General features: G+C 47.2%; 1 protein-coding gene across 1 annotated transcript in view; it reads left to right on the top strand.

Moving 5' to 3' along the window:
- Window positions 1–299: 299 nt before the first annotated feature.
- The window catches only part of C3 (complement C3), a 37886-nt gene continuing 20550 nt past the window's right edge, over window positions 300–17635 (top strand). The window contains exons 1-17 of the mRNA XM_036754273.1: window positions 300–446; window positions 1473–1665; window positions 5414–5573; window positions 5810–5880; window positions 6215–6309; window positions 6839–6921; window positions 7945–8035; window positions 9882–9984; window positions 10376–10493; window positions 10600–10715; window positions 10975–11121; window positions 13171–13383; window positions 14006–14209; window positions 15597–15755; window positions 16394–16523; window positions 16756–16827; window positions 16989–17189. Coding sequence (XP_036610168.1) covers window positions 385–446; window positions 1473–1665; window positions 5414–5573; window positions 5810–5880; window positions 6215–6309; window positions 6839–6921; window positions 7945–8035; window positions 9882–9984; window positions 10376–10493; window positions 10600–10715; window positions 10975–11121; window positions 13171–13383; window positions 14006–14209; window positions 15597–15755; window positions 16394–16523; window positions 16756–16827; window positions 16989–17189 — 2218 coding nt within the window. The 5' untranslated portion in view covers window positions 300–384. The remainder of the gene's footprint in view (window positions 447–1472; window positions 1666–5413; window positions 5574–5809; window positions 5881–6214; window positions 6310–6838; window positions 6922–7944; window positions 8036–9881; window positions 9985–10375; window positions 10494–10599; window positions 10716–10974; window positions 11122–13170; window positions 13384–14005; window positions 14210–15596; window positions 15756–16393; window positions 16524–16755; window positions 16828–16988; window positions 17190–17635) is intronic.

The following is a 17635-nucleotide window of genomic DNA, read 5'->3' as shown; positions in this document are numbered from 1 at the left end:
AGGCATATTAATAGAGATGTGTGGGATTATTAAGCAGATGTTCAGGCATATTAATACAGATGTGTGGGATTATTAAGGCAGATGTTCAGGCTAGTTCATACCCTGTCCTCCAGGGCCTGGCCTTGAATCCCTCAGAAGAGTTAAAACCCAGACAAATGAAGAAGGAAACAAAGAGTTCCGGCCCTCCCCTTGGCTGGACGGGGACTATCCCAGATTGAGAAATCCCCAGGCCCGCCCCTCCCAGGGGAGGGTTTGGGGGGCTGTCTCTGAGCCCCAGGATAAGAAGCTATCTCCAGGGTTCTGCTCACTCCTTTCCCTTTCCCTCTCCCTCCTCTCCCTGGGCTGATCTTGCTTGTCCTGCTCCCTCAGTTCCAGTCCAGAGCCATGGGACCACTGGTTGTCCTGCTGGCTCTCAGTTGGGTGACTCTGGCTCAAGGGGATCCACTGTGAGTAGTGGGGAACCCTCCTCCCAACTTCCTCCCTTGGGGCCCTAGATTTGTAGGGATTTTGTGCATTGAGCTGGGGGGACCTGGGACCCAAGGATAGCTGTGGGATTGAGGAATGCTAACAGGGGTGTGGAACCTGCCGCCTGAGACCGCATGTTGGCCTCCAGGTCCTCAAGTGCGGACCTTTGAGGTAATCCAAACTTTGAAGTTTGCCTCAAGGCAGCAGGTTCCTCACTCTTGGATTAAAGGTTCTTTACCTTTTTTGTCATGGACCCATTTGGAAATACTGTGAATCCTATAGACTCCTTCTCAGAATAATGTTTTTAAGTGCAAAAATTAAATACATTGGAGTATGAAGGAAATCAATTATATTGCAATATAATTATCAAAATATTTTTGAAAATAAGTTCATGGAATCCAAGTTAAGAATTCCTGGGTCTTAGAGGCTGGAAGACATGTAATATCTACGGAATTTGGGCAACCATGGACATGAGGGGTGAGCCTAGAATTTTGGAGACAATTAGAGGGTCTAGGAGACCTCTGTGGGACCCAAATGTCTATAGGATTTGGGGACATCCATAGGATGCAGGTTATATCTGTAGCAGTTGGGGGGATACCTGTGGGATCCAGGGATCATTTGCCCTGGGTCAGAAAGAAGGAAAGCGATTTGGGTGACATTTCTGGCCAAGCTCAGTTGCCAGCTAAGGAATGTAGACATTCTTGGATATGGACTACAGATAGAATCAGGTTTTGGTGCAACTAGCTCTGGGGAACTGGAAGGGGCTGAAATGGTGGCATCAGACTGCACCAGGATCCCAGGGACAGAGGATAGAGTGGAGCAGTACCAAGAACATAGATGTTACGGCCGAGCATTAATGAGGTTCAGGAGCCTTCTCCTCGAGAGCTTTCAGCTAATGCCTGCTTTTTTGGGTGGGACCACCTCAGCTCCAAGGGGTAGGGGTCAGTGGGCACTGGTTGTCTAGGTCTAGCAATGACTTCTTCTCCCATCTACCCAACCCTCCTCAGCTATGTCCTGCTCACTCCCAATGTCTTGAGACTGGAAAGCGAGGAGCAGCTGGTCCTGGAGGCCCATGGGGTGGAAGGTAACGTCCCTGTTGAGGTCTCCATCCACGACTTCCCTCTAAAGAAGCAAGTCCTTTATTTGGAGGAGATCACACTGAACAATGCCAACAATTACCTGGGCACTGTCACTGTTAAGGTGAGTATAGGGCTTCCTATGAGCTATCTTGACCCTCTGGCCAATCTGTCCAACTATCCTATTTCTATATGTGAAGCCTACACAAAGTCTGCTCTGACTGCCCTAGACATTACCCACTATCAGGATGACAAAATTTCAAAGTTAGAAGAGGTCTTTACAGACCATCTAGGTCAAGCCCCTCCTTACAGGGCAGCTGGGTGATACAGTTGCACTTGGAGTCAGGCAGACCTGAATTTGAATCCTGCCTCAATCAGGATTCCAATTCAGGTCTTCCTGACTAGCCGTGTGACCCTGGGCAAGGCACTTAATCTCAGTTTGTTCACCTGTAAGTGGAGATAATAATAATACCAGCCTCATGGGGCTGTTGTGAGTTCCAGTGAGATGACGTGCAAAGGGCTTTGCAAACCTTCAAGTTTAATACTAAGCAGTTTTACAGATGAAGAAACTGAAGCCAAAGGAGTGTTCTGCCCAAGTGCATGCAGGTATTAAGGGGACAGAGATGAAACTCTAGTCTAAATTTTCGATGTAAAGGTCAGCTACTGTTTCCACTACACCATACTCCCCCTCTAGGACTTCCCGTGCCTTCCAACCCCAATCAGAATGACTTTAAACCATAGATGCCAAGCGCATCCGATCTGTAGATGGCACAAAGCTAAGAGGGACAGCTAATACACCAGAGGGCAGTTGTGCTCTGAAGTTCTCTTGGCAGGCTAGATTATTGGGCCAAGTCCAGTAGCAAGAAATTTGATTAGAAATAATGTGAAGTCTTGCACTTGGGTTAAAAACAAAACAAACAAAAAACCCGAGTACAAAACAAAACAAACAAACAAAAAAAAAACCAGTTCAGTCTGAAAGAGGCACGGCTAGCAAGTGGTTCTTCTCAAAAAGATCTGGGTATTTTGTAGAATTGCAGAAGCTCAGAGTTGGAAAGAGCCTCCCCACTCTACCTGAACCAGAACCCTTTCTCCACCCTAAGCTGACAAAAGGTCATTCATTCAGAGCTTTCTTGAGGATCTCCTGAGAGGGGAGAGCACACCTCCTCACAAGGAAGTCCACTTGACTTTGGGGCAGCGGTCATTGTCAGGATGCTTTTCCTTAGGTTGAGTCTAAATTTGTATCTTTGCAACCTCCACCACCGATTCCAATTCTACCTTCTGGGGCTAAGCTGACCAAGTCTGAGCACTCCTTAATACCTCTTCCCTTCAAATAATTGAAAACAACCACCACTAAGTTTTCATCACTTTAAGATTCGCCATTTCCTTCAAAAAGCCCTATTGTGGTATGCATGGTCTTAGAGCTTTTTCAAGGTTGCTAGGTGGTGGAGGGGATAGAGTGCCAGGCCTGGAGTCTGGAAGACTCAGCTTCCTGAGTTCAAATCTGGCCACAGACACTTAACTACCTTTGTGACCATGGGCAAGGTGCTTCACCCTAAACCGGCTCTGAGTATTTCGACACTGAAGGCTTGGTTTATTGGGTTTTTTTGATTGTCAGGACTTAAGAAAGTGGGGGCAGCTAGGTGATTCAGTGGACAGAGTCATACTCGACTGAAACAACTAAAAAACAAAAAGCTTTTTTACGCTATCCTGTCTGCCTTCTTCTGAATGTTCTCTAGCTTCTTAGAGGCTTTCCTAAAATGTGGCACTCAGAGCTAAATACAATACTCTAACCAGGGCAGAGGTCTAGGACACTAAGCTTGTCAGTACAGCCAAAGATTACTTTTCTAGCTGTAATAATCACACTGTTTACTCAGACTTTGCTTGGTCCATTAAAGCTCCCAGATTTAAATTCGATTACCCTGTCTTGTATTTGTAAAGTGGATTTTTTTTTTTGACACAAGTATAAGACTCTACATCTGAATTGAATTAATCAGGGGTAGGGAACCTTCAGCTTCAAGGCCACATGTGGCCCCCTAGGTCCTCGAGTACAGCCCTTTGACTGAATCTAACCCTCACAGAACAAATTCCCCTAATAAAAAGGATTTGTTCTGTAAAACTTGAACTCAGTTAAAAGACTGCACCCGAGGACCTAGAAGAGAGGCCGTAGTTCCCCACCCCTGATCTAGATAAGTGATTTCTTCAGTGTGGGCAACTTAGGTGAGGAAATTTCCTCTACCTAAGAAGTTTGAAGACTTGCCTGAAGGTATGAAGAGGTTAAGGGACTTCGAGAGATGTGCTGGTAAATGTTTAACAATTTCTCCAAATATGAGCAGGACACACTTTTAAGTTTCATCTGAATTATTAATATATTCACCATCACTTTCTCAAGCTTTTGAGTCATTTTCAGTTGTGTCTGACTCTTTGTGACCCCATTTGGGGTTTTCTTGGCAAGGACACTGGAGTGGTTTGCCATTTCCTCCTCCAGCTTATTTTACAGATGAGGAAAGTGAGACAAACAGGGTTGGTTAAGTGACTTGCCCTGGGTCACATAGCTAGTAAGTTTCTGAGGCTGGATTTGAACTCAGGAAGATGAGTCTTCCTAACCTCAGGCCTGGTGCTCTAACCACTGAACCACCTAGCTGCCCCCACTTTCCTAAGTCCTGACAACCCCAAAAACCCAATAAACCAAGCCCTGAAACCCAAGGTATAAATACTTAGAGGTGGCTTCAGTACACCCCTGGATTTGCCCACGGTCACACAGATAATATGTGTCAGAGGCAGAATTTGAATCCAGATCTTCCTGACTTTCTTCCTGGCTAGCTTTTTCTTTGCTATCTACAGCACAATACCTATCTAAGACTTTGCATTTATTCCTATTAGATTTCATCTAATTAAAATCTTTTCCTATTAATTTCATCTAATTAGATTTAATCTAATTAGAGCTTGCCCAATGTTTGTGCCAGTCAAGATCTTTTTGATTTCTGACTGTGTCGTTCAGAATCAATATTCAATCTGGAGGAGACATTCAAGATTCAGGATGGTGAAGAAGGGCCTAATGCTCAGGCCACATGAGAGGATCCTTTGAAGGAACTGGAGATGTTTTTAGCCCAGAGAAGAAAAGAGGGTGTAGAAAATGACTGTCTCCAAGTATTTGAAGGACTTGTTATCTGGAAGAGGGCTTAAGCTTTTTCAGTTTGGCCTCAGGAAACATATAGGGCAAAACACTTTCACCTGTCTGAGCCTCAGTTTCTCTAACTGTAAAATGAAGGGGTTGCGCTAGATGACTTCTAAGGTCACTTCCATCTCTAGACTTACGGTTCTATGGTTAATAATACTTGTTCTCTCTATATTGCATAGAGATGGCAGGGAAAATGCTCTGTAAATTCGGTTCAATTCAATGGACCTACTGTGCTGTAAATTTTTAAGTCCTGTAGAAAAGTGCTATAATAATTATATTAATGATTATTAATTATAATAACTAATAACCATCTCAACCATAATAATTTATTTCTGTCCCATGGGCTTCCCACAACTCTGGTGACCTGAACCTCTCCCCAGCAGATGCCCAAGCATAGACTGATCTGCTTCTTTCCCTCCCCCTGCCCCCCAAGTATGGTTGAGCCCGGGGCCATGAACTCAGGAGATTTCAGGAAAAATTTGTGAACTGGAGTTCCCCAGTTGTGGGACCTTCCTAGGCCCAGAAGGGAGGCTGACACCCCTGCAAATTTCAAGAATCAGGGAATACTTTCTGGAGGAGGAAGAGCTTGAGCTGAACTAGGAGAGCATTGGGGTGTGAGTCTAAGGAAGTAGGAGGGTATGCTGGCAGGTGGATGGATCACTGAGGGGGACTGCCCCACCCCACTCCCTTCCAGATCCCAGCCCAGAACTTCCAGAATAAGAAAGACCACAAGTTCGTCAGTATCGTGGCCACGTTTAACAAGGAAAAAGTAGAGAAAGTGGTGCTGGTGACTCTCCATAGCGGCTACCTGTTCATCCAGACGGACAAAACCATTTACACACCCGGTTCCACAGGTGAGCTCCCACCTAGTTAGGCTCAGGTAGGAACGCCAGCCTGGGGCAAATCCCCTGCCTCTGCAGTGATCCTGAGCCGGAGCTCAGGCCCTGGTTGTGCACTCCCAGGCAGAGGCCCACCCCTCCCCTGTTGGTGATGCTGGGGTGTAGTGGGGGTGGGAGGGAGGTGGGGAGGGGAAAACGGACAGAGCAGAGACAGCTTGGGCTCATGAGTCTCTCTCCCCTTCCCCTTTCAGTTCAGTACCGGATCTTCACTGTGGGCCACAAGCTTCAGCCTGTGGCCAAAACTCTGACTGTCAGCATCCAGGTAACAGGGCCCAGGACACACACACACACACACACACACACACACACACACACACACACACGCACACGCACGCACGCACGCACACAATGACACAAAAACACAAACACAGCCCTTCACGGACACCCAGGCACACACAGACATGGACATACACATATACAAATATTCACTCATAGGATGCCCCACTCACCCACCACAGTGCTTGGAGAGCCACCACAAACACAGACACATGGGTACACACAGACTTATCCACACATAGGTGGAGGAGAGGGGGCCTGGAGCTCAGGGCTGAAGGGACCAGTTGGACCGCCCCTTAACCTAAGCTCTTTGCCCACAGACTCCTGATGGTGTCATCATTAAGAAGGACCCACTGTCCTCTCAGAACAAGAATGGTATACTGAGCCAGTCCTGGGTTATTCCTGAGCTTGCCATGTAGGTGGCTTGACCCAAATCCTGTGTGTGTGTGTGTGTGTGTGTGTATGTGTGTGTGCGCATGTGCGTGCCTGTTCGCACACTCTTGCACATCTGTCTGTGTGTCTGTCTCTCTATGCTTCTTGGGGGCCAAGCCCCAGAGGGAAGCCTTTTAGGGGGACATGGGCAGCTTTTCTCCCGATGATCCACTCTGAGCCCTGATTTGGGTCTGTTCCATGTCCACCTGACCTGCTCCTGAGATGCTTCAGTTTGGGGAGGGGGAGTAAAAAAAAAATCCTGGACCCAGATTCAGGGCATCTGGGTTGGAGTCCTGACTGCTACTGACTTGCTTTGTGACTTTGGAGAAGTCACTTGATTCCTCCAAGCCTCTGTTTGTTCATATTAAAATGAGGGAGTTTGTACTAGACTTCTGAGGTCCCCTCCAAATCCTCTGATCATCTTCTAACAGTGAGTGCCCCCTAGGACAGACCACCCCCACCCCCTAGGCTAGGCTACTCTCAGTCTTGTCTCTGTCTCTTCTCCTTTCCAGCTTGGGCCAGTGGAAAATTGTGGCTTACTATGACGATTCCCCCCATAAAAACTTCTCTGCTGACTTTGAAGTGAAGGAGTATGGTAAGGAGGGTAGTGGGTGTTAGAGATAAAAAGGATGAGATTTCCCCCCAGTATGCCTCCCTTCCAGTGTTCCCCAAGAAAGTTCCTCAGGTCCTTCTGGATGTCCCCCAGTTTTAGCCCCCAGTATTCCTATCAGAATGCCTTCCTGGTGCCTGCCAGCTCCCCAAAGCAGGCCCCTTAAAGCGCCCCTTCACTGTTTTTTTCGTCAGGTCTCTCCAATGCCCCCAGTGTGTACCCCAACCCACCCCCGTGTTCTCCTCAGACTTAGATCCCTCACAATTCTACCTCCTTCACATTGTCTTATCACTGACGCAGACCTTTCAGAGGGTCTCCCTCAGTGTCTTTTACTCAGGAATCTCTAAATATCACCTTGGTGTCCATCCCCATGACCCCTAAGAATTTCCCCCAGTCTCCCCTATCTCAGACTCAGATCTCTCAGAATGAATGAATGAAGTGTCAGGCACTGAACTAATCATTGGGGATACAAACAGTAAAACAAGTCAATCCCTGCCCTCAGGGAGCTCACATTCTAAAGGGGGGGCTCTGCTGTAGAGCAAGATAAAGAGGCCCCTTGGTCTCTAGGGTACAATAGCAGAATGCCCCCAGGCTTTTCCTTCCATACCCAGCCCTATTAGACTATCACCCAGTATCTCCCCCAGATCCAGACCCCCTCAGAATGTTTTCCTATATTTCTCCCCTCAAACTCTGACCCCCAAGAATGTCCTCCATGGTCTTTCCACTTAAACCCAGACCCTTCAGAATGTCTTTCTCCAAGGATGTATAGCCCTCATATGCTCGCAATATCCCACTGCCCCCCAGATCCAGAGCCCTCAGAACATGCCTCAATATATGCTCATTTAGACTCAGACCCCTCAGAGTGTCCCCAGTGCCTCCTTCTAGACCCAATCCCCCAAGAATGGTCCCAGTGTCTCCTCCCAGACCCAGAGCCCTCAGAATAGCTCCCAGTGTCTCCCTGCCTGGACCCACACAACTCACAGTATGGTGTCCTTATTCCCACCCCAGTGTTGCCAAGCTTTGAGGTAAAGCTGCACCCAGAGGAAAAATTCTTCTACATTGACAATCCTGATGGTCTGACAGTCTCCATCACAGCCAGGTAGGGGCTTGTGAAGGATTTAGGGATTGAGGGAAAGGGGCAATGAGGCATGCCAAGGAAAGATTTGGGGTAGTAGGGTTGGTGGTGGGATTCAGCCAGTTCATACAGGTTTGGTAGGACCTAATTTTTTATTAATTAGGTACCTAATTAATTAATCTTCATTAATAGGTACCTAATTAGTTAATCTTTATTAACTAGGTACCTAATTAATTAGTTAATTAAGTACCTAATTAATTAGTTAATTAGGTACTTAATTAATTAGTTAATTAGGTACTTAATTTTAGGTTGAGTTCTGAGAACAGGCTGTTAGTGGAGGTGAGGCCTGTACCTGGTCATCAGAGCCTGAGATCAGTTCTGGTAGAGAACCGGTTGTTAATTTATTTGACTCCCACCACTGAGTAGGGTTGTGGTTGGCCATGCTAGGAGAAGGACTGAGTGCCCAGCACATAGCATGCAGAATTCAGCTTGACAAATATTGATCAAGAACCTACTTTGTGCTGTGGAAAGCACCTACTCTGGGCTGTGGAATGGTAAAGCTTCTGTCCAGAAGGAGCTTAGTGATCTCTGGTGGGCATATGACATGTGAACAAATAATTATAATAGAAGTTGGAAGAGAGACTAGAGAAGAGATACAACATTTGTAGAGGGAGTTTGGGAAGAGTGGGGAAGGGAGCCATGGAAAGCTTCAAGGAAGAGGAAGTACCTGAGATAAGCCTCGAAGGATGGAAGACCATCAACCATGCAAATGCAAGGCAAGACTGGGAGGAAGACCTGTCTGGTTTGTCTGGAACACAGAGTGCATGAAGAGCAGTTTGAGATAAGGTTGGAAAAGTTGGTTGGAGTCAAGCTGTGGAACAGCTTTGAGTCATGGTGTAAGGTGTCTATTCTGTGTGTAGTAGGGAGCCCTTGGAAGTGTTTGAGGAGGGTCGTGGTCATAGCAGTGCACTAAGAAGATGACCCAGGCATTGGTATGAAGGAAGGAAAGGGGAGAGACTAGAGACAGAGCCACTCCTTAATTATTACAATCCAGATGAAAGATGGGCAGTGGCAATGGGAGGGGAAAGAATGAGTGAGATGTGAGAGATGTGTCTGTAGGAATGAAAAGACTTGACACTTGATTGAATGTGGTGGATGAGGAGGAGGGAAAAGTCAAAGGTGACTCCCAAGATTCTAGCTTGGGTGAACTACCATCCATAGAAATAAGGAAGGGGGTGGGCAGGAAGGTGGTGCAGTGAGTAGAGTACCGGCGCTGGAGTCAGGAGGACCTGAGTTCAAATCCAGCCTCAGACACTTGACTCTTACTACCTGTGTGACTTTGGGCAAGTCACTTAACCCCAATTGCCTTGCCTTCCCCTCTCCAGAAAAGAAATAAGGAAGGTGGGTAAAGGCTGGTTTAGGGAAAGATGATGAGCTTAGTTTGGGACGTGCTGAGTTTGAGGTCAGTGGGACAGCCTGGTAGAAATTTTCTGCAAGTAGTTGGTAATATGGGACCAGAGCTCAGGGGAGAAAGGTCAGAAATAGAGATATCCTAACACAGAGCCCTGCACTGGGGAATATTTGTGTTAAATAGGCAAGAGGTGGATTGAAGAGACAGTGAAACAGACAGCAAAGAAATGGTGAGAGAGGTAGGAAGAGAACTGTGTGAATGCTAAGTTACGGAATCCAGGGTAAGGGAGGATCTTGGGAGGGCTCAGTATAATTCTGGGTTATTGAGATTCATCCACCAGATACCAGGTGGTATTTTCTGAGTCAGAAGGAAGGTGAGGAGTCCCAGAGGATGGCCAATTCTTCCTAGAAGCAATGGGAAGGATGAATCAATCAAACCACTTCCCCTCTCCCTGCACAGGTTCCTGTATGGAAAGATGGTGGAGGGCACTGCCTTTGCCATCTTTGGAATCCTGGATGAAGGAACTAAGCGTAGCATTCCTGAATCACTTACCCGGGTTGTGGTATGTGACCCTCCAAACCCAGACCCCCATCCCTTTACTGTGTCCCTTTCACCCATGTGGAGCCATAATTCCATCACTGGACTGCCATCCCCTTCACTGAGTTTTGATTTCCTTTACTGGGCTCCAATTCCTCTAGGCCCCCATGTCCTCCCTGATCACCCCACCCCCTCTATACTATGCTCCTCTCTGAGTTGTGATCCCATTCACAGTGTTGCCTACACCCTTACAGAGCCAATATCCCTTTCATTGGTCTTCTGTTCTCTTCAGGGAGCCCCTCTCCTCCTCACTGTGCCCCCTTTACCCTTCTTGTACCCATGTCTGCCTCTTTTTTATGAGTTTCTCTACTCTTCATTAAGCCTGAGCATTTCTCTCTGGGCTATACCACACACAGATTGAAGATGGTAATGGAGAGGTTAAACTGACCCGGAATGCTCTGATCAAACAGTTCCCAGGCCAAAACTTGGTGGGAAAGTCCTTGTATGTGTCAGTCACAGTTATACTGCAGACTGGTGAGTGATGGGGGAGATTGTGTGTGTGTGTGTGTGTGTGTGTGTGTGTGTACTTTGGGCCCCCTCTCTCTTTCCTTCTATTCTCACATTTCCTTTCCCTCTACAGGGAGTGACATGGTTGAGGCCGAATACACTGGGATCCCTATTGTGACATCTCCTTACCAAATCCACTTTACCAAGACCCCTAAGCACTTTAAGCCAGCTATGCCTTTTGATCTCACGGTGAGACCCATAGAATGCACAGGCCCTCCTTCTTTGTAGGGAACGTTTTTCATTTCCCTGCTAGGTCACCTGTCCCAAGGCTGATAGTGGGGGTGGGGGTGGGGGTGGGGAGGAAGTCCTTCCTTTAGGTGTAGCCTCACTGCCTTCTATTGCAGTTATGGTCAGAGCCACTTTCCTTGGCCTAGAGGAAGGGATAGCTGATAAAGAATGGCTCTCAAGGAGGTCATTCACAGATATTCTCTGTTCTGTGACCTCCCAGGTTTTTGTGACTAATCCAGATGGATCCCCAGCCTCTCATATTCCGGTGGTGGTCCTAGACTCTCAGGTCAAGTCTATGACTCAAGAAGATGGTCTGGTCAAGTTGAGAATCAACACACCCAATAGCCGTGGTCCTTTGTCCATCAGAGTGAGTAATCTTGGGAACCCATGTAGTGCTGGGATCCGGCCATCTGCACTGTTGGGGTTCTATCATTTGGATAATCAGAGTCTTTCCTCGGCATAGTCACAGTTCTGTTGTTTAAATAGTTGAGGTTTTATCTTTTGCCTGAAATGATAGGCTTCTCTTACTTGCCTAATGGGGGTTTTGCTCACATAGAACCAAGGCTCATGGTTTGGAGAAAAGAGGGGTCTTTTTATGTTTTTTTTTTTAAATTTGTATGGATGTCTTTTGTTTGTACATCTCCTCCATTTGCCACTGCATCTCTCTCCCCACTCCCTCTCAAAGAGTCAGCTCTCATAATAAAGAATTTTTAAAAAGAAGAAAAGGAAAACCTTCAGCAAAGCTAACCAACGTGGTTTAAAAAAAAGTCTGATGTCATATGTAGTGTTCCACAGCCCCGATTGCTCACTTCCACAAAGAAACAGGGAAAGGTGTCTTCTCTTACCTGTCTCAGACCAAGCTTGGTCATTGTATCATTTTTTGGCATTTAATTTCAATTGTTTTGTTGTTGTTGTGTCCACTCAGCTTGCTACGGTCATTGTAGATATTTTACTGACTCTGCTTATTTCACTTCACCAGATAATGTCTTCTCAAGCTTCTCCGCGTTCACCATATTCATCCTTTCTTACAGCCCAGTAATATTCTATTATGTTCATGTGTCACAATTTATTTAGGTGTTTCTTAATCAGTAGGCTTTGAAATCCGTTTCTTTGCTACCTTGAAAAATGCTGCTATACATACTTTGGTGTATTTTGGTCTTTCTTTTTGTCATTGACTTCCTTGGGGTATCATCCTACCAGTGGACATGGGATCTCTGGGTCAAAGGATATGGATGTTTTAGTCACTCTCTGCATAATTCCAAAGTGCATTCCAGAATGATCATACTCAATCACAGTTCCATTAATGCATCGATGTGTCCATCTTTCCATATCCCTTCCAATATCAACTATTTCTATTTGCAGTCATCTTTATCACTTTGCTGGTTGGGAGGTGAAAACTCAGGGTCTTTTGATTTTTCATTTCTTATTGTTAGTGATTTGAATCATTCTTTCATTTGGTTGCTAATAGTTTGTAGAAAACTCTGTGTTCGTATCCTTTGATAATTTCTCTTTTGGGGAATGGCTTTCAGTCTGATATATTTCTGTTAGTTATCTATATAGGTTTTCAACATCTACCTATTTTGCAGATGGAGAAACCCAGACCATTATAACCTAGGGCTCTTCCTGTTGTTAATGTCCTAGCGGTAAATAAGGAATACTGCATAGTCTTCTCTCTCCCTCCCTCCCTGCCCCACGCCCCATGCTACTGGCAGTTTTCCAGAGACAGCAAAAGCTGATTCCTTCCTCCACACCCCCCACTTCTCTCTCTCTTTCCCTCCACCTCTCTCCATCTCTTTTTCTCTCTCTGTCTCTTTTTCTCTCTCTCCACCTCTTTCCCTCTCTCTCTTTCTCCTCCTTTCTCTCTCCATCTTTCCCCTCTCTCTATCTCTCTTCCCTCTTCTTTCTGTCCATTTTTGTACCTCTATATCTCTCCTTTCTCTCTCTCCCTGTCTTCTCCCCTTCTCCTGTCCTCTCTTTTTCTCCCGCCTTCACTCTTCTCTCTCTCTCTGTCTCTCTGTCTCCCTCTCCCTTTTCCCCTCTCTCTCTCCTTCTCCTTCTCCCTCTCCCTCCCTCTCTCCCTCCCTCTGTCCCTCCCTCTGTCTTTCTCTCTCTCTCTCTCTCTCTCTCCCCCTTCTCTGGCTTTCTCTGTGTCTCTCTCTGCTTCTGCCTCTGTGTATATATGTCTCTTCCACACAGACTGCCCTCTTCTCTTGTGGTTTTGAAGTATCCCACCACCCCAGCCCTTTTCTTACTCTGGACAAGTACCAGTCTTCTGTGGGCTTCCTGGATGGTCCTGACCAGAAGTCATCCTGTCTATTTTCCTGGCTATAAATGATCTGATCCTGAAAAAATTCATTTGCACATGCAAAGCAAATGTGTGCTGTGGACTAAGGTTTTATTTCCTTCCTACCCTCAGGTGAGGACAGACAAGGAAGGCCTCCCTGTGAATCGCCAGGCATCTCAGCAAATGGTAGCTCAGCCCTATCAAACCGCAGCTGGCTCCAACAATTACCTGCACCTGTCTGTGCCCTCAGCCGAACTCAAGGTCGGCGAGAACCTGAACATCAACTTCCATTTGCGAACAGACGGGCCTGCTGTGAACCAGCAAATCAAATACTTCACCTATGTGGTATATCCCCAGTGTAATTCCTGACCCCATTCTTCTTTTTCCTCTCCCCATCTCCCAGGTCCCCCCTTGCTCTGATTCTTCTTGCTTTCCCCTTCTTTCCCCTCCAAACCCTCAGATCCTTTCCCCTCCTCCCAGCTTCCATCTCCACCATCCTTCTGGAGTCCCCTTCATCTGTAATGAAAGGAACTATGGTGTACTTGATAGAGGGCTGAGCTTGAAGTCAGGAAGACCTGCATTCAGATCCTATCTCTTATACTTACTTGCTTTGCAAACTTCGAATTACTATAAAAAGTTATCATTATTATTAGTGTCATTATCATAATATCCCTGTTCATCTTCCAGATCCTCCTTTCCTTGGTCCCCTTCGCTTATTCCATTTGTCCAGACTCTCCTCTTTTAATCACTCTCTTTCCCTAGTTCTCATCGGGTCCTTCTCCCTCAATCTCCTTCGATTTCCTTCTCCCACTTTCTCTTCCCCACCCTTGTTCCCCACCCTTGTTCCCTCTTGGCTACTTCTCCCTTGCTCCTCATCCCAGAACTCCCCCCCCACCACCCCAGTCTGCTGTTACTGGGAAAGCAAAGTCAGCTGGCCCTACCCCTCCACAATCTGTGTCGTTCCCAGATCATGAACAAGGGGCTGGTGTTGAAAGCTGGGCGGCAGCTGAGGCAGCAGGGCCAGGATGTGGTGGTGCTCTCGCTACCCCTCACGCCTGACTACATCCCCTCCTTCCGAGTGGTGGCCTATTACCATTTAACTCTGAATGGCCAGAAGGTGCTGGTGTCTGACTCTGTATGGGTGGATGTCAAGGATACTTGCATGGGCAAGGTGAGCCTCACACTAGCCTTGGCTTCTCAGCCTTGGGTCTATCTGTGTTCCATGCTTGCTTCTAGAGCTAATGATCTTCCTATCTCCAGAGGTATTTAAGGAATAGCTAAATGACCTCTTATTGAGGACTTTATAGAGATCATTCTTGATCAGGCTTTCTTCCATAAAATGAGGGCATTCTATGGGTGGTCTTTAAGTTCTTTCCACCTTGAATTCCTGTGGCCCTGTATAGCCACTAGATGATTTCTGAAATGCCTTCCAAATGTGAGATTCCATGATTCTCTGTGAGCCTTTCTCTCTCTCTGTCTCTGTCTCTCTCTTTCTGTCTCTCTGTCTCTCTCTCTGTCTTTTTCTCTGTGTCTGTGTGTCTGTCTTTACCTCTCTTGATATATCTCTGTGCTTTTCTCTGCCCATCTCTGTGTGTTATGTCTGTCATTTCTTTTGTTTCTTTTTCTGTCTTATTTGTGCCTCTGTTTTTTCTGCCTCAGTTTAGTTCAATAAACATTGGTTTAGTACTTATTGGATTTGGAGTTAGAGGACCTGTTTTCAAATTCCGACTCTTTCCCCTACAACCTGTTTGGCCTCAGGCAAATCAATGAACCTCACTGGGCCTCAATTTTCTCTGCTGAAAAATGAATGGGATAGACCAAATGGTCTCAGAGGTCCCTTTCATCTCTATACCTCTGATCCTGTGATCCTACTATGTGTCAGGCCCTGTTCTGAGAGTAGGAAATAAAAACAAAACAGAGTCTTGTTCCTGCCTTCAGGGAGTTCCTATTCTATTAGGGGTATAGAATTCCTACACAGATGACTATAATAAAAGATGGGTGTAAGTGGGGAAAGGAGATATTGGTCAAAGCAATATAGGAAAATTTGAAGAAAATGTGCCTTTCTGTGTTTTTCTTTCCTGAAGTTTCTTTCTCTGTCTCTTTGTGTCAAGTCTCTTTCTCTGTTTTTGTCTCTACTTCTTTGTCTGTCTTTCTCTCATCTCTGTCTATCCAATCATGAGTCTCTTTGCTTTTCATCTCTGTCCTCATCTCTCCCCCATTCTTTCCATTTTTTCTGTATTTCTCTCTCTCTCTCTCTCTCTCTCTCTCTCTCTCTCTCTCTCTCTCTCCTGCTACATGTGTCTTAGCTCTTTTCTTGTCTGTTTTGACTTTCATTCTCCACCTCTTTCTTCCCTCTTTCTCTGTTTATGTCTCCCTTGGTTTCTATTCAAAAGTTGAATGGGCCACCTCCAGAACTTGTGAATTCCCCATCTCCAGAGGTCTCCAAGGACTAGCTGGCTGTTACTCGACCTCCTTGTTGGTTCTCTGCTGGGGAGGGGACCTGGACATATCCAATTTCACACCTCTGAGCATGACTGAATTTCCTCTCTGCCTCTTAGCTGGTGGTGAAAGGAGCAGGGAATGCTGAGAGAACACACCAGCCTGGGAAACAGGCCACACTGAAGATCGAGGGTGATGCCGGAGCCTTCGTGGGGCTTGTGGCTGTGGACAAGGGGGTGTTTGTTCTGAACAAGAAGAATAAACTGACCCAGAGCAAGGTGGGTCTGGGACTGTGGCAGAAACATCCCCTCACTGAAGCCCCTCCATCTCCAACTGAATCCCCCTCCAGTCCCCTCATTGAGACCCCTCCATTCCCCTCATTGAACCCCCTCCCTTCCCCTCACTGAAGCCTCTCCCTCCCCCTCATTGAACCTCATCTGTCCCCCTCACTGAACCTCTTCCATCTTCCACACTGAATCCCCTGCATCCCTCAAAGTTCCCTTCACCCCCCTCACGAAGCCCAGTTAGTTGGTGCAGTAGATAAAATGCTGGGCCTGGAACCAGAAAGACCCCACATTAAAATCTGGCTTCATATACTTCCTAGCTGCATGACCCTGGGCAAGTCGCTTAACCTTCATTTGCCTCAGCTTCCTCAACTGTAAAATGGGGATAATAAAAGCACCTACCTCCTAGAGTTGTGAGAATTGATTGGGATATTTGTAAAATGCTTAGTATGGCACACAGTAGATGCCATTCAAATGCTATCATCATCATCGTCATCTGCACTGAACCAACTCCATCTCTCACAGAGCTTCCTTCCCCCACTCATTGAATCTTTCCCCAGCTACTTCGCCGTGCTCCTCAGTGATTCCCAGCCCCTCACTCAGCCCCTGCCTAGACTTGTCTCTGCCACCAGGTCTGGGACACAGTGGAGAAAGGAGACATTGGCTGTACTCCAGGCAGCGGACAGGACTATGCTGGAGTGTTTGCAGATGCTGGGCTTGCTCTTCAGACCAACAAGAAACTTCAGACAGCCCAGCGGTCTGGTGAGGCTGAGGGAAGGGAGGAGGGGTATGTGTAGACAGTGCCTTGAGGGAGTAAAAGGTCTAGACAGATTGTCCATAAGGCTTGTCTGGGAGGGAAGTCACACAGAAAGGCCCCCTTCAGGACCCGATACTGACTGGTGAGGGAGCGAAGAGCAGAGAGACGGGGATCCAACAAAATCTTCCTGGATTATCTTGTGTTCTTCTTCACACCTTATCTCTCCTTCACTTGCAGACCCCGAGTGCCCGAAGCCAGCCAAGCGTCGGCGCCGCTCTGTCCAGCTCATGGAGATAAGGAATGACAAAGGTGAGGGGATAGGGCCCATCAGGCCCACACTGCCAGCAGGAAGACCCCTCCCTTGCCCCACACTAGTCCCATCCAATGGAAGGGAAGCTCAGACCATATCTTGCCTGGTTTCTGGGATGGCCCTAAAAGAAACTGAGGGTCCTGGGGTGGGACTCTTGCAGCTGGCCAGTATAAGGATAAAAACTTGAGGACTTGCTGTGAGGATGGCATGCAGCTGAACCCCATGGGCTACTCCTGCGAAAGAAGGACAAAGTACATTTTAGAGAGTGAGGAATGTGTCAAGGCCTTCCTAGACTGCTGTAACTACATCACCAAGGTTCGTCTGGAGAAACAGAGAGAAAACGTCCTCAGCCTGTCCCGAAGTAAGTGTCCCTGTGCCTGTGGAGGACCACATGGAAGTGGGTCATGGGAAGTAGAAGAATGGACTGTCACAGATACGGGGAGATGGGGCCTGGGCTATTGGAGGAGACACAGCTTCAGCCTAAGGGAAGACATGGGCACAGGGCCCCAGATTGAAGGGGAGGCACAGCCTCAGGGCCCCAGATTGAAGGGGAGGCACAGCCTCAGGGCCCCAGATTGAAGGGGAGGCACAGCCTCGGGGCCCCAGATTGAAGGTGAGGTACAGCCTCAGGGCCCCAGATTGAAGGGGAGGCATAGCAATCTGGGGCCCCAGACTGAGGGAGAGACACAGCCCCAGGGCTCAAGATTGAGGGAGAGTTCCAGGTCCAGGCCCCCAGCCTGAGTGGAGAGGTTTGGGTAGATAGGAGGTCAGGGGCCCAGGGTAGAGAAGAGGCTACTACTCTAAGCC

The sequence above is a fragment of the Trichosurus vulpecula genome, chromosome 1 (assembly GCF_011100635.1).
Source record: "Trichosurus vulpecula isolate mTriVul1 chromosome 1, mTriVul1.pri, whole genome shotgun sequence".
Classification (NCBI taxonomy): Eukaryota; Metazoa; Chordata; class Mammalia; order Diprotodontia; family Phalangeridae; genus Trichosurus; species Trichosurus vulpecula.
The sequence above is the reverse complement of the archived record's forward strand: the minus strand, read 5'-3'. Positions and strand labels throughout refer to the sequence as shown.